This window comes from Zeus faber (assembly GCF_960531495.2).
Source record: "Zeus faber genome assembly, chromosome: 17".
NCBI classification, from domain to species: Eukaryota; Metazoa; Chordata; class Actinopteri; order Zeiformes; family Zeidae; genus Zeus; species Zeus faber.
The window spans coordinates 10,276,726-10,293,726 of record NC_137204.1 but is presented as its reverse complement, the minus strand read 5'-3'; the positions used below and the strand labels follow the sequence as shown (position 1 = coordinate 10,293,726).

At 40.3% G+C, this 17,001-nt stretch overlaps 1 protein-coding gene across 1 annotated transcript; it reads left to right on the top strand.

The window, feature by feature from the left end:
• The first annotated feature begins 5,540 nt into the window (after window positions 1-5,540).
• On the top strand, window positions 5,541-16,715 carry ddx56 (DEAD (Asp-Glu-Ala-Asp) box helicase 56). The gene is made up of 14 exons (XM_080017888.1): window positions 5,541-5,627; window positions 6,894-7,055; window positions 8,463-8,617; window positions 9,274-9,444; window positions 10,729-10,819; window positions 11,105-11,346; window positions 11,466-11,606; window positions 11,717-11,824; window positions 13,563-13,654; window positions 14,035-14,108; window positions 14,289-14,378; window positions 14,488-14,593; window positions 15,912-16,003; window positions 16,392-16,715. Exons 1-14 carry the CDS (start codon window positions 5,574-5,576, stop codon window positions 16,467-16,469), a joined length of 1,656 nt encoding a protein of 551 aa, XP_079874014.1. The 5' UTR covers window positions 5,541-5,573; the 3' UTR covers window positions 16,470-16,715.
• Window positions 16,716-17,001: the final 286 nt, after the last annotated feature.

The following is a 17,001-nucleotide window of genomic DNA, read 5'->3' as shown; positions in this document are numbered from 1 at the left end:
GATGGGGATTTAACCTGTTGAACATTAGATCAACCAATGAGCAACAGGTATGCAGCCACTCTGATCCCAATTACCTAGATCCAGGTCAGTTGTGGCTTCTCAAACCACACCATCCCCACACTACATAGGACTAGTTATATTTTCTATGGACCCTTTTGGTCTAGACAAATATATTATTGTGTCCAATTAAGTGCAAGATCTCCATTTGGGGGTTCGAAAAGGTTTTAAACCGAATAATGTTTTTACACCTATCGGCACTCTTAGTTCTCACTGGTTCTTTTTAGGATTGTCCATAAAATTTACCACTACACGTGGCAAAACTTTGTTTTTAGAGTTGTTATACTGATAAATATTAAGCATATGTTGTTTTTATTTTATTTTATTTTAGTATTTTTTATCAAAATAAGCTTATAGCATTAAATCGGGAGCCTGTTTACACGCATCTGTGAGAAATCTTACCTAAACCGACATCCGTTTTGCCACATCGGAGGTGGAAGAGCTTATAGAGCTTATTGTGCGTGTCATGACATTTCACTGCATATATGTATGACCGTATATATATGTATGTGACAAATAATCTCTTGAACTTGAACTTGAGCTAATCACGGCCATTAGATTAAGCCTTAATTTGAGTTCTCTAACATAGTCTTAATTTGAAAAAAAGTCTAGATTGTGGCCTTGTCACGTTGGAAGCCCATGTGTAGTTGAGCACAGTGGTTCTCAATGTGGGGCCCGGGACCCCCCAGGGGCCAATCAAGAGGTTCCGGGGGTCCCCAGCAAGGTGTTTTATAGTTCGAATCCACCTTTATTTCATTAATGAAACTATAGTATAGACAAGTACGGAGTTTTGGAATAAAATCATATCTAACAATAACAATATTCTCTGACTGGGGTCCTGGACACAATGTGACTTCTTATCAAGCGATATCATATCAAGAGATATCGGGATGACATACATTTTTTTCCAAATATATAAAGTCTCCAGCTGCTGGACTGGGAATGGCCTAGGCCTCAAAGGGTTGGTTTTCAATATGCCTTTGTCTTACATTCACCCTGTATTTAATGCAGGGTCATCCAATTAGGGACGCCCTGTCGTTTCATCTTTTATTAGCCATGTTACATGTTTGGCCGTTTGTTAGGTAGATAAAGACTTCAATATGGAGGAAGACAGCAAGACCCTGGCACATAAAGCACTTGAATAGTTAAGACACTCAATCTATTGTTATGAATTGATGTGGACCTGACTAATTTAGTCTCTCCGGGAAAAAAAAGAACCTAAAATGTCTGACCGCTGATTGCATTTCATGGCGTTAGTCCCTACCACCTCTTTATTCATGGCCTTGGTGAATTTGGTTGATGAAGGGGCTCCCTCTCATCGGAAGCACACATGATCGCTTCATACTCATTAAGGGACATAAGGCCACAGAGCAGATGCCCACCACAGTCATCTCATCTGACTGGCTGTGTGAAATCCCTCATCCTCACATCATTTTGGGAAATAAAAGCACAACTTGTGCTCCTGAGTTAGAATCGTTGAACATAAGATCTTCGTCACATGCCTTCCTTCCTAAATGCTGACGATGGCATTTAATATGGGGGAAGTTTGACACATGATTCGGACAACATGAGGTCTCCTGCTTTTTGAAAGAAATTGGTCTATTCCAAAGGTGTGTTGTATATACAATAGCTCTAGTAGTACACTCTATGCCTATAAAGATGTTCATTTATATTGTTGTGACAGTGTGATCCATACAGTGCTGTTAAATGAACATCTTAATCGCTATTGTCGTAACAGTGTTATTAACAGAGTGTTATTTAAGGCCAAGAGTTCAAGAGGTTTATATTTGTCACATACATAGACCTTAATCATTATTGTTGTCACAGTGTTATTAACACAGTGTTATTATAAAGATCTTATTTGCAGTGTTTTTGATCAATTGTTGTATATTGTTGCAGATTGTTGTATATTGTTGAATACAGTTCAACGATGTCTAGAAACAACCTCAAATGTGAATTTTGGTAGTTGTACACTCGATCAAAGAAAAGGGGACTAAATACATCAATGGCATACCATGTCACTTTCCATAAAATGCGTGTATTGTTATGATATTATGTGAGCAGAATAACACTAGAATTAGTAATTACTCATTTGCAGGATATACTTTAGACCAATCCTAAAGTATCCGATCAGATATGAATCATTTTGAATAAACGGGGCATTACCAAAGAAATATATTGGGTTGCCACAAAAAGTGAATTCATTTTGTATAATGAATCTCAGCTACAAATAATGTAATTTTGAAGAAGATAGAAACGCTTTTCCACCCCCTTCCTTATAAGTTTGGGTCAATGATTCAAGATTCAAGATTCAAGAGAGAGACTGTAGGTACGTATACTAAGATGTATTTGTCTGTCGTCTGGTATGTCAAATTGGCTTATTCGTTTCAAAAAAAAGTCGCTCCCCCGGCGCATATCCATGAAAGCTACTTGAAGAATGTTGCTGCCTTCAGGGTTCAGGCCGGTACAGCATGCACAATTTTGTCTCCGTAAGTTTCGCAATGCAGTCTGCCGGAACGAAGGAAATAAAGGACCGCCTCACCTGGATTTCATAATAATTGTCCGTCCATTCTCAACATGTTATCTTGGCTTTGTGACCATAGAAAGTCCAGTGCAATCAATAATACATGAATTGTACTATATACTATGAACTATAACATTAGACTCAACTTTAGTTGAATGAAAACAAAATATATGATATGGACATGACATTCAGGGCTCAGTGGCTCTACATGGTGACACTTTGGCATGTCCTTATGCAAGACACTAGCTCCATGTCCAAAATTAGTAGCATACTAATTAGTATGAGAACTAGGTTTGTCTGCAACCATAGTATGCTCTAATAGCTGGTAAAAGCTGGATGACCATGTAGTATGTCTGAAGCTTGAAAGAAACAAGCTCTCACATTTTCCCTGACATAATTTTAACCTAGACACAGTTCATCCGACGGCCACTACGGGGACTATCCAACCGTCCGATGCAATTTCTGATGCAGTGTGACGCATGCTTGAGAAGCCAAAATTGTTTATACTGAACTACCGTACTAAAATCGAGTGTGTGGTATGTAGTACGCCATCTGATACACAGGGGCTGACGCTGCCTTTTCACTGAATCCGACAAATGGCTGACCGGAAGTCCATTCATTTCCAAGGAGATTTTTTGCGAGCGCCAGAGGGTCCAAATGTGTTGAAATTCTTCTTGTGCGACACATTTCGGTCCTACACTACGACCGGAAGCCGCTGTTGCTTAGCAACTGCCAAGCTGTAGTTTATTTATGTTCAGTTTATTCTTTTTTCTCATGCTTGGTCAAGGGCCCTGATTTCTGGGGCTTACCCAAACAGGTTTAAGAATACTCTAAAGTTTTCTACAGACAAGTGGTTAGTTACCGACAGGTTTTGGGGAAATAATTGTTTACCAAACTTGGCCAAAGGTGTGTGGATTTGTAACTAAACATACCCAAAACGGCCAGAGCACCCTTTCGATTTAGTAGATAGCTTGTCCCATTTACATCAATTATGGAGGACCCAGTGCAGGTCCTTTGTAGATGAGAAAACATGGGAATGAAGTTTTGGCAACCCAAAATATTGCAACCAAACAATTTTATTTTACTTTATGTAGGCAATTTTATTTTACTCTGTTCCTCATTAAAATAGAAAAAAACATTGGGGGTTTTTATTTGGAGGAATGGGACAAGGGGACGCACAGCAAGCACAGTTCACAGGCACCCTATCGCTGGTGCAGCAATGGGATGTGCCCCTCGTGGCCACTGGGCCCCGGTGCAGCTGCACCGGTTGCACCCTCGGTAGTCACGCCACTGCCTTTGCCTAATGACCAGTGAGAGTGTGCTGGGGGCACGTGTAATTATAGATCCCTCCCTTTTGACGAGGGTGTCAAAAACCTGTGATCCAGGCTTTCTCCTTTCTAGATGAGAAAGTGTGGGAAATGGTTTAGGTTATTGTTCAGGCTGGTTTGGTCCTCGGTGTACTGCGGTTGACTTCCACTGGGAAGAAATGGGAGACACAACACAAGGAAAGTAATTTAAAAAAATAGGCTTTCTAAGCTCATCATGTGATCTGCAATTGTTGTCATTATTACAAATTATGTCTTTGTGATTCTCCATTTGCTCCGCTAATAAATCTATAACAGGCCTGCATGTTTTAATTAATCCAATTGGGTTTCTTCTTGGGTTTCTAAAAATGGGAACTAAGTGCTTGTTAATAGCTTCAAAGTTTGGAAGCTAAATCCCTATAGTCGTGAACATTGCACATACTATTACACTTTATACTGAACATTTGCACATTCCTGCACAAACTGTAGATTTATTAAAAAATAAATAAAATTAAAAAAATAAACAGCCTTATTTTACATATTCTTATATATTTTACTTATTGTTTTACATTTATGTTTGCAACGTACACCAAGACAAATTCCTTGTACATGTAAACTTACTTGGCAACAAAGATGATTCTGATTCTGATTGTGATTTCCACAAAGGGCACACATTCATGCAAAGTGAAATTGGCAGTCCGAGCAAGATAAGACGTAAAACTGACGGGACAACGACGCCTGCTCTGCCTGCACCGGATCGCTTCGTCGCCTTCTGCTTTGGAATGGCAGAAAAGCAAAAGGATCCGTTTCCTCGCACGAGCCCCATTCCTGACCTTTGTGACACTTCCACCCCCCCCCCCCCCCCACACACACACTGATATTGTATCTCTGACAATAAATGACCACGTGTTCTACAAAATACCACATGTTCTACAAAATACCACATGTTCCTCCAGCGTCCACCCATAACCCTATCATGTGTGTTCCAATAAACCTCAGTGATGCGTTTATTATATTTCAAATGGTAGCCTGCTCCCCCTCTCCTTCACCTCATTGTCCACTCCCCTTGCAAGTATTTTTTTTCTTTTACCAGTTAACGATTCCATTCACCGATGGATGGCACAGCTGGACAGCCACATCCACCCGTCTGCCGAAAAGTCCCAATTCAAACCCCATTCCCCTTCATTTAAATATGAACTTATAGTTCATAGAGGTGCTATTCGGAGAGGGAATTTTTTTTTTTTTTTAAAGAAATAAATGTAAAGAAATGTATAAAGTTGAAATAGTTTGGGACGGAAATAAAAACAGTTCACACAATTAACGATTTGAGCATGAGAAATATTTACTTAAAGCACTTATTTATGATTAAAGACACCAGATTGCTGCGATCATTATTGGTGACGAGTTAAAGACAATTTGAATAATTCAGCTGTAACGGACCCTATCGATCCAGAAGTGAAATAAATAATAATAATAAATTTAAACACGTATTCATTTATTTAGCTTTTAAGAAGCGTGGCAATCCTTGGTATACACTCCAGTCCGGTTGGCGGCGGTAATGCGCCAATTGCCGTTTGCCGATCGCCGACATGAACCGAAGAGGAAGCAGAACTCCGCCGGAAGCTGCAGAACTACACCCGGAAGCAGCTGGACGCTCCACTCTCAACACGTGTGGTTAGGGCGGCGACATGGCGGAGAAGTTGTTGTTCCATGAGATGGGCCTGGACGACCGCGTTTTGAAGGTGAGTCCCGGCGCCACGCGTTCGAGCCAGATAACCCGTCAGGCTGTTCGAGCGAAACGTGCAGAGCTGAGGCTGAGCGATAGGGGTGGTTTGTGGCGAGAGCAGAGCTCGAACCGTCTACTATTTGGGTTTCCCACGGTTCAACGTGGTGTTTTTATCCTGGCATATGGAGACGTCGTCTTCAGCAGTTGCTGTTGTTGTTTTTGGGGTTTTTTTGTACCAGCTTTTTCACCAGTGTGGTCCTGTGTCTTCTCTAAATGTACTACGTAGCATGTGGCCAGCTAGCTGACCCTTCTGCCATGGCGTCAGTTTAAAGTACACACCTCCAATCGGTGTGATAGCAGCACACTGTGGTGGCCAATAGCAGTAGGATGAAAATAGAAAATGTCACAATATACAATTAATCAAAAAAAAAAAAAACCTCTATAATAAGTGTAGCAGGTGACGCACGAATGCGTGATTATATCTGGTGTATACGTTCTGTATTAATACTGTACGTATACAGGGTTACAAGAAGAGTCGTTCTAAACAGTTTAAATAAACATTGGTCACTCAGACCAAGGTGGGGCGTTGGTGTAGAATAGAATACGACTGTATTATCCAACCATTGCTGGGAAATCATCTTTGGCCTCACCCCAGGCAAGATAGGGGGGGGAAATGCTTAAAAACAATGCTGTGTCATCCCAGATGTTGACGAAAAAGACACACACTGACAGCATTCAGTGATCTGATCTGACTTATACAGTCTTACTGCAGCGGGCAGGAAACACCTCCTGTTGTAGTACTCATAGTATGATTGTACACAAAACCGATTGTTCCAATTAACACAGAAATTGGAACAAAAACCTCCCGGGATGGCTGTACTAAAAGAAAACACCGAGCATTAGCAGACACTGGACAGGTCACACAAAATGGGAAGATTACATTTTTACATTTCCAGAGATACAAATCCACATCTAATGTCTAGGTTCTTTGGATGAATGCAGCGGGAGCTTGAAATATATTCCAAAGTTATGTAATAGCATAGTGGGAAGCATTGGGGCTGCACTTGGGACACCACTTTTCACGTTGTCAATACCAGTTATGTGTAAAATGTATTCCATGTGGGGGGGTTATGTAATATAATGTCGAAATGGTATGCCCACTATTCTGACATGCAGTCAGTCAACCGAATACTACAGAGAATACTACGCTTACTCTACCCTGGTACTTACATTGGTGCATGTTTAATACACATTGTTCTGATGTGATTCTATTGTAACCTAGGCCATCGCTGACTTGGGTTGGGCTGAGCCGACCCTTATCCAAGAGAAAGCCATTCCCCTGGCTTTGGAGGGTAAAGACGTTCTGGCTCGGGCTCGAACGGGTTCCGGGAAAACAGCCGCCTACGCTGTGCCTGTCATACAGCGCATCCTGACCTCCAAACAGGTAAGACAACAACAAAAGATTTTCTCTAAAAAAATTGTCACTGAACTTGGACACTATAAAGCAGAGGAGGTTGAGGCTTCTCTCTGGGTTTCCTCAGTCAAAATGGTGACTTGGATCAGAACAGATCAGATGTATATTTTATGCATTTTATTCATTTGACTACTTCTCTTTTGTATTTTTGGCTATTTGTATATATTCAACACTGTTTTTGTTTAGAATTTTATTTATATTTCATTTTACTTATTTTTTTCAGACTGCTAAGCTTTTTTTAACGCTAATTGTCTGTAGAGAAATGCACTAATCCTCACCATGAGAAATTCCTTGAATATGTGAATGCGGTAATATCTATTCTATCCAATATCTATAATATACTCTAATAATACAGATTTAAATCATTTATTCATTCATAATTTCATAATTATGAAGGATAAAATAAGAAATAACTTTTAAAGCAAACTCGTAGTGAATTGCATTGTTTTCATTGTTACACTATCCAATATATCAACCAGTTTATGACTTCTCATAAAAAGCGGGGGGGAGACATATTATGCTTTTCCTTATTTTCTGTCGTATACATAATGTTACAAATTCAGATGTTCATATTAGATGTGGCCAGTGTCAAGTAATGAGGTAAACTAATATTGCTGAGGCTTCTGAACGCTCAGTTTTCAGAGTTTTGTTTTTTTCTACTTTCATCACAAGCTGACGTTAGCTCCTGCCGGGTTTCTCCATACGGTCATCTGCTCCATCAGATCCGCTGTGTGTTTCTCCAAAGAAAATCCCAATAAAAAATAGTTTGTTTTTATTGTAGATGTATTTGTTTTATTTTCCAAAATCCCCACATCCAAGAATCCTGGTGTGTCGCCGTGTGGTGTCTGCCCCTTTCGAGTCTGGAGCACGGCAACCAAAGTCAGAACTAACCTTTACATTCTGCCTTGTAGATCTACAGTAATAGGGGAAGGTTCCGCAACTGGATTGTTTATTTCTCGCCTCAAGCTTGTTCAGGAACAGATTTTAGTGTGCTGATAAGGTGAAATCAGCTAAAAGTTTACGGAGTAAATAAAACAAAGCCCAGAGTAAAGCTCAAACGCCATTTGCTCACAGAACCCAGAACTTGTGCACAAAGCCCATTGGTGCAGAACAAGGGGCTTGGCTGGTCATTAACAATCAAAGCTACACACACTGAAACTGCCTGTTTTGGAACACTATAGTATAACATCCATGTCACAATGACTCAAATCCATAATCTAGTGGTATCTTCAGAAAGAAAAGAAAAACATGTTTTGGGGACCTCAGAGACCTATATTAATGTGTAAAAAGGAGCAATATAGGTCCTTTAATAAACTGCAACACCACCCTCCGTCACCTTTACCAATAACACAAGTGTTTTGTTTGTCAAATCCTCAGTGTGTTCGTGAGCAGAACGTAAGAGCGCTAATTTTGGTGCCGACCAAGGAGCTTGGCCACCAGGTACAGTCCATGATCTGTCAGCTGACGGCCTACTGCGCAAGGGACGTCCGAGTGGCCGACATCTCCGGCAAGGCCGATGTGTCGGCACAGAGGTTAGTCTTATGGCTCAGTTAGAATGGTAACCACAGCGATTTTTGTTTTTAATGGGTTTTAACCTCGTTTTCATCTCGAGCTGGGCCATTATGTCACATTAAGGGCCGAGACTACACTCGTCCAATTTCCATCCCATTGCCTCATCAGCCTGCATCTAATCTTTGAAATCACACGGTGGTGGTTTGGTGGGCCCAGATTATGCCCTAATCTTAAACAAAATCACACTTTTAATCTGGACTAACTCAAATGGCCTTTACTCAGTCATGGTTTAAAACAGTCTCTGACTTGCCCTAGTCTTACTTAAAAAATGGGATTTCCGGAAGGAAGATTAGAGCTAATGTAGGTCTAAGAAGGCCTTAATGAAACCTGGCTGGAGGCAGGTTTATTTTTGGATTAATGGATGTGGGAATCCATGTCCACCGTGACAATATAGAACATGGATGATCTGGACCAAGACCAGACAGAAGGAGCTGCCTTCATTACCTTAGTCTAGAACAAAGTCATCTTAAATTAAGCAATGTCTCAGAAAGGCATTTTTAAATTCTGATTAATTCATGTAGGATTATCTTAGTCCTGATTTTGTGTTGTGATTGTATTGAATTGGACGGTTCCCGCAGTGTAACTATGTTAGGGTAGTAACACGTCACATTGTCAGGCCCATCTTGATGGAGAAGCCCGACGTGGTTGTGGGGACCCCTTCTCGCGTGCTGACGCACCTCAACGCTCAGAACCTGACCCTCCACAGCTGCCTCGAGACCCTGGTCCTGGACGAGGCCGACCTTCTCTTCTCTTTTGGCTTCGAAGCTGATGTGAAAAACCTGCTGTGGTGAGAGAAAACAGAAGCGTCTCATTTTTACGCTCAAAAGGAAATCTTGACCACTGGGCCGAAGAAGCATAAATTATCAGGGGTTATATAACAAATGTCTTAGAAAGTATTCATCAATCCTTGGAAAGCAAAAAAAAATCTTGGAAGGAAAATAATCCCTTAATATGTCCTGTATCTTAAGATCCACACTACCGTATTTTCCGGACTATAGAGCGCACCTGTATACAAGCCGCATCCGCTCTATTTAAAAAAAAAAAAAAGAGATATACAAGCCGCACCGGGCTATAAGCCGCAGATATCTACGTTGAAAAATTAGATATTTACTGCATGTACAGAACAATTTTGAACTGTAAATGTACATGTATGTACCTGAACAGATTCTTTCCGAACAGTGCCTTTTAACACGGCAGCAACTTTGCTGATTAAAACAGAACCAAGAGAAAAAAAACGGCATTTATTTACCTTAATTTCTCCTGTGTTTGAAACCACAAATCACTTTAATCATCTTCGCTGAAACCCATGAAGTCGTCTTCTTCAGTGTCGGAGTTGAACAGCCTCAGAAGCGCTTCGTCACATCTGTCTCCATCAGTCTCGCTCTCCGTGTCACTGTCATCTTCCGGTGAAGTTGACTCTGAAGGTGCGCCGCTCTCTTCGCGTAGCAGTCCAGCCTTTCGGAACCCGTTGGTGATGGTGGATTTTTTCACAGCACTCCACGCTGTTAGGGTCCACTGACAGACATCAGAAAAAGATGCTTTTCGCATGCGGCCAGTTTTTGTGAATGACTTCTCACCACTTGTCATCCAAGCCTCCCACTCAACCCGGAGTGCAGCTTTAAATGCCCGATTCACACTGATGTCGATGGCCTCAACTTTAAACTTGCATCATACAAACTTCTTCGTGTGGGTTCCATGATGAAGGGGCGAGGATTTGAAAATAATTACCAGTTGGTAATTTATCGTCCGCGTTTTATCTGCTAAAGAAAAAGTAGCGTATTCTTCTTTGCATTGATTTTTCGTCTATCTTATTTTTGATTCTAATTCCGGTTAGAGCGCCCCTAGCGGTGGAAGAAAAATCCACAGAATAGCCGCACCTTTGTATAAGCCGCATGGTTCAAAACCTAGGAAAAAAGTAGCGGCTTATAGTCCGGAAAATACGGTAATTTAATTAACTGACAAGATGATATTTTATTAAACAATGCAGAATATTTTAAAGCCTTTATTAAATGCCTACATTCTTGGCCCATTGTTTTTTTTTTTTTGTTGTTTTTTTGTGTTTTTTAAACAGCCACCTGCCAAAGATTTACCAGGCCATGTTGATGTCTGCTACTATCTCTGTCGAAGTCCAGTCCCTCAAGGAGCTTCTTCTACACAATCCTGTAAGTAAATGACTACAACACACAATGAGAGAAGTTTCACAGGGTGTAGTTTACCAACATCCATAACACAATTTAATAAGTACATTTTTTGCTGTGTGCAAGCATTTACAAATTAAAAAAATGTACATGTGAACTATACAGTTTCATTTACAAGCTCACGTGTTTATTTGATAACGCCTTTGACAAAGCCTACCCCTTTAAAATAGGAGCGCTTGGTTCCAACTGTTAAGACTTACACCTCGAGACTCAAGGTGCTGATCATAATTCTTGGATGGACCCCCTCAGGTGACCCTGAAGCTGGAAGGCTTCCAGCTGCCTGGCAGCGGCCAGCTGCAGCAGTACAGTGTTAAATGCGAGGAGGAGGACAAGTTTCTGCTCATCTACACTCTGCTCAAGCTGAGTCTGGTGCGGGGAAAGACCCTGGTGTTTGTGGCGTCCATCGAGCGGTGCTACAGGCTCAAACTGTTTCTGGAGCAGTTCGGCATCCCAGCCTGCGTGCTCAACTCCGAGCTGCCTGTGCAGTCAAGGTGAGGAACTTAAAAAAAATATATATATATATATATATATTTTTTTTTTTTTTTTTAATCTTCCCGCACGATAGAATTCCAATTAAAACCCCGGCCCTCTCATTTTACAAATGCACCAGGTGTCACATCATAATGCAGTTCAACCAAGGGTTCTATAACTACATCATCACCACAGACGAGCATGCCTTGGGCAATCCCATGACTGCATCGCAGGCTGCCGTCAAAGGCGGAAAGAAGAAACAGAAAAGCAAAGGGGGAAGGTGAGTGTTAAGATTTCCGAGAGTTAAATAGACTTTTCAGCCGTATTGCCCAACCTCTTGTAGCTTTTCTCCGATGTAAACCTCTGACCTCTGTACCATGTCTTCGTCAGGGACAAGGAGTGTGGAATATCCCGGGGCGTGGACTTTCAGAACGTCTCCAACGTGATCAACTTTGACTTCCCCACGTCCGTGGATTCATACATACATCAGGTTGGCAGGTAGGTGCAATTGACAGAAAGGTTGGCTGAAGTCCGTTTAGCTGGAAGACATTTAATAAGGGCTGTACCCGACTCAGAATTTTGTCAGGAGAATCGGATTTGGCTTTTCATTACGCAGATTCGGCAGCAACACTTCCGAAAGGGATTAGTTTAACGAGTTCCCGTGAACGCAGCTTCCTGGTTTGGAGCGCTTTCAAGCGGAGCTTTAACCTGCGTCTTCTAAAGTAATATCAGAGAACGACTCCATGATTCCCCTTATTTTTGATTCCTCTTTGAAATGTTACCCCTGTGCATTTTTGTGAGCTTCTTTCTGTTTCATCCGGTTATTGTAATGCACACAGACTGACCAAAAATAATTCAAAAAACACTGCTCGACTTGAATTTCAGTCCACTGACTGCTCTCCGGCTGATGATTCCACTCGTCGACTTTCAGGGGGCAGCTCTACATTTTAAGTTTTATATTTATATTTAAAAAATAAAAAATCACAAGAGGGTAATGGCACATTGACTCCTCACACTAAACACGCCTCAGGGGAAACAAATACACCAATACCACCTGTAACAGTACTTGATCGACTATAACCAAAATTCCATACTCTTACTCATAATGTTTTCGAAGAAAATATTCTACTTTGCAATTCTTAATTCAATTCTTCTCTTGAATAAACTGTTAACTGTGAAATAAATTGTGCCTTAATTCATATGAATTTGAACAAATATTGGATATATGTATGACTGCATGTATGTGAAAAATAAGCTCTTGAACTTGAACCTTTTCAAAGATTTAAATTCCAGAGCCAATTAAAACAAGGCCTCTCTAGTCTTTACAATAAGTCTTTATTGTGAAACGTGGAGTGTTTTTGGACGTTTATTTGGCCAAAATAACAACGGTTTATTCATTGTCTGTGTTATTTACAAATGAGTTACATCCTCAACACAACTCAAAAGTATTGTTCTCCCAAATAAACAAGCCAGAAAACTTGATACCTAATTGCTTGAATTAGGTACTGGAGTCATTCTCATCACTACTTTAATAACTTTGTTAACTTAACTTGAATGACTCCTCGTACTCTTTCCACGTCTGGTCTTTCCAATTCTTCTATACCAAATACTAGGGCTGTCACGATTGGATTTTAAGGTTTCGATTTAAACGTTTTGTTGTGTTTTTTCAGCACTGATGGCTATGCCACTGTTAAACTATCAAGTCTTGATTTTTAAAGTTTGACTTTTATTTGAATATTAAAAATGATAAATAATAACAAATATGAGAATATTTAAACACACCTTAACAGTTAAGAGCTCTAGCGAAACTAGACTTTAGAATAATAAACAATAAGTTACTTACTATTACACTATTAAGTTACTCACCAAAATAAGTGCAAAAAAACTGATGCTATTTTTGCCAGAGGGGGAACACTGGTAGTAAAAGGCAAACTGCAGATCAGAGTGAGCTTTTCTCCAAACAAATTAAATAAAAACTCCGCTCTAGATGTATTTTAATTTACTCAATTTCCTGCTGCTGCTCTGCTGTGGAGCAGATCGCTTCTGGAAAAAATCCACTTATTCTCCCAGAGGGTAAAAATACATGCAATGTCTCTTGGGAGAAGTCACGGAAGGATGAGACTGTTGGAATCATAGATACATGGATACAAAAAAATCACCCTGGCTGTAGAATTTGTCATTTGGCCTTTATGGGAAAAAATGCAATATTGACTAATAGGTTAAATTTGTTTTGTAGAACTGCGCGAGCGGACAACCCAGGCACTGCTCTCTCCTTCATCTCTCACACAGATCATCCTCTCCTGGCTGAGGTGAAGGATCATCTCTCAGGTAAATTCCATCAATGGACTACATCTCCAACGGAACAGAATTACTTTTTTAGTGTATTTGAATCCTAATTGTATCAATTTACCCTCTTCATTATCGGGGTTTCGTAAACATGGAGCTCAAACCAAACTCCTACCTGCAGGAATATCTGTCTTGGTCCTTGAGGCGATTGAATTTCGTCCTTGAAAATTTAAGGACTGGAAAACCCTAAAGAGCCATTTTGTGCTGAAGTGCTTGAAAAGAAACCGTGATCATTGAAAACCTGTGATATTCCCCCTGGTTTTGTTTTTCAAATCCTAAAAGAATGTAATATTGTTTTTTATGACATGGAGAACCCCGATACAGATATCCATTCTCATATTTTGGGACATTTTCTCTGTCAGATAATGCAGAGTGTTTGCTGAAACCTTATGAGTTCAAGATGGAGCAGATCGACGGCTTTCGTTACCGGTGCCGGGTAAGTGGCTTTCTTCCGAATTACAATTATTTATTATCATGATAATAGCCTATTATCATTAACTAGCCTCAAGGAATTTGATTTACATAGATTACATTACGTACATAGACTGCTACATTTATTTTTTTAATTTGGAGTCGTAAAACATCCGTGATTTATTGTTGCTGCTTGTGTCTCCAGGACGCCATGCGCTCGGTGACGAAGCATGCGGTCAAGGAGGCCCGACTCAGAGAGATTAAACAGGAGTTGCTCAACTCTGAAAAACTCAAGGTATGCGTCGTTCCACTGTCACTGCAACCATGCGAAACTGATGAGCGTTGCAGGAGGACTTAGAAACTGTTTGTTTGTTTGTTTGTTTGTTTGTTTTTTTTAACAACAGACATACTTTGAGGATAACCCCAGGGACCTGCAGCTGTTGAGACATGACAAAGATCTGCACCCTGCCATCGTCAAACCACACATGAAAAATGTCCCGGAATACCTCAGTAGGACACTGTTTTTACTGTTACGTCCTAAAGTGCTACGTTAATTAGCCTGAAACACGACAACGGCAGTACGCACAGACATGGTTGAGGTCTCGTTAGAATCGGGACATCTCAGACATCGTTCGAGTTAGGTAAATATCGATCGACATTTGGAGCAAAAAATAGTGGGGGGAAAAATATCTGCTCCCTCGGCGCTGTCGTGTAACCACTAGTAATTGGGTCTCACATCCCTTCTACAATCTCGTACAGAGACTTTAAGGGGAATGTGCGCAAAAAAACAAAAGGCCTCCATGCGCCTCAGCTCCGGTTCTAGGAATTTTACCGCTCTGGGCAAATGGAGCAGCACAGCAGAGTGCAGAGGTTCTTGAGGAATTCCTCATGAATAGATCTTGCCCAGACAATCCGTGACCTCGACACCCATTAATTTAAAATAAAAATAAAAAGCGCGCCTGATAAGGGCACCATGGGGACCATGCCCCCCCCCACCCGTACATACCTGCCATTCATATGCAAATCGTGTGATTATAATATATCAATATATCATTTAATCTCATATAGAGAGATTTTGATTTATTTTGTTTCCTTAATTTCTTACTTGTATGGAAAATGAAAAACGTAAACCTAACTCAGAGAATTCGAGCAGTTTTCTTTTGTTTCTCCTCCAGACAGCGATGTACGCCAGCTCCCATGCCTGTCTTTTTAATTTAGATCTATTTATTCATTTAAGGACCTATATTGCTCCTTTTTACACATTAATATGGGTCTCTGAGGTCTACCCTTTGTTTCCTAAATGTATGAAACATAATATTTGAACACAACTGAGTTAAGGGACTGTCCAAGACCTTACTCCATACTGTTCCAAAAAACCTGTGCGTCCCTACTGTCGGAACACGTCTCTCCGTTGCTTTCTGTTTCTGTTGCTATGGGCCTTAATTTAGCAAAAACTCAATGTTTTTGTGTAAATACTTGTATACTAATACTTGTAAATAATAAATTCTGCACTTCTGGAAAGGGGACACCACATTTGCCACATTACGTTCTATGCGTGCACAAACTCAATCGGCGATTGAAAGTTTGCACGGTCCAAGCCTAGTACCTACCATGACTAAACTGGACCCTGTGTACTGCTGCCTGCAGCGGTATTTATTTATTTATTATTACATTTAATGTGCCTCCTTCAGATACCCTGCACACAGCTTATGTCTCAAAATTATATTAATTACAATAACAACCTTATTATGAATAATAATAATAAACTACTTATATATATAAAAAATTTCCCCCATAATGACTGCATGTCTTTCCCATTGACCTCCAGTCCCGACTATGCTGAGAGGAGTAATAAACCCACTGTCGCTCCGAAAGAGGAAGATGAAGAAACGAAAAGATGTTAAAAAGCAATGTCTGAAGGTGAGTCTTGAAGGGATTGGGGGCGTGAAAATATTTTATTGGTGAGCAACTGGTAGATATCCTGGTGTAGGGTGATATTTCTCTTAAAAAGAAAATATATATATATATTAGCATGATTTTTTTATTCCTGTCCAAACCCGACTTTGATAACTGTCCCCATAGTTCCACGTTTAAATATTTCCAACTTGGACGTTATGTTCTTTCCAAAATTGTATTTTAGATGAATCCAAAGCTTTTCAAGGGTTTTGAGTATTTGTTGTATGGCAGTGCCTCTCGAATGGCTCTCATTAAGCTGAAGGCTGAGTGCAGTCCCATTAAAAAAAATAAAAAATAATAATAATAATAAATTAAATTGTATGAATTGATGTCACTCTTTCAAACCTTGTAGAAGAAACCTACCAACCCACTGAAGTCTTTCGGCGGTACTGGCACGGGAAGCAGAGCAAAACGGGCTGTCCAGTCGTAGGAGCGAAACATCGTTTATGGACTGCTTTAATATAGCCACAGGCGTGGCTCAACAGAAGTTGTACTTGTGGACATTGTACAATATATATTGTATATTTCGGACACAAACCTTTTGATCCCGTACCTGACTCATCCTTTGCAGATGATGGTAGTCATACAGGCAGAAATTGGACTGTATAATATTGTTTGTAATAAAATGTTCATATAAATATACCAATTGCTTAATAAAAATAAGGTTTTTTTTCTACCTAGTCTCATTGATTGTATTTATGTGGATTTTGAAAGTGGAGTGCTCTGCAACCAGAAAACATCTTGTGAAATAAATCGACAACACATTTACAGGGAATCTACCTATCTCTGTCTGTATGTCCTTTGATAACCTCCACAACAGTTCATCCAATCAACTTCATACTTTGCGGGTGTATTGCCGGGGACCCAAGGATGTGCAGTGTCAAATTTGATGCAGTTTGGGCAAGCGACACGTGTAATATTAATAAAACTTTGAATAAACAAGGGAATAGCGAGGGGCTCAG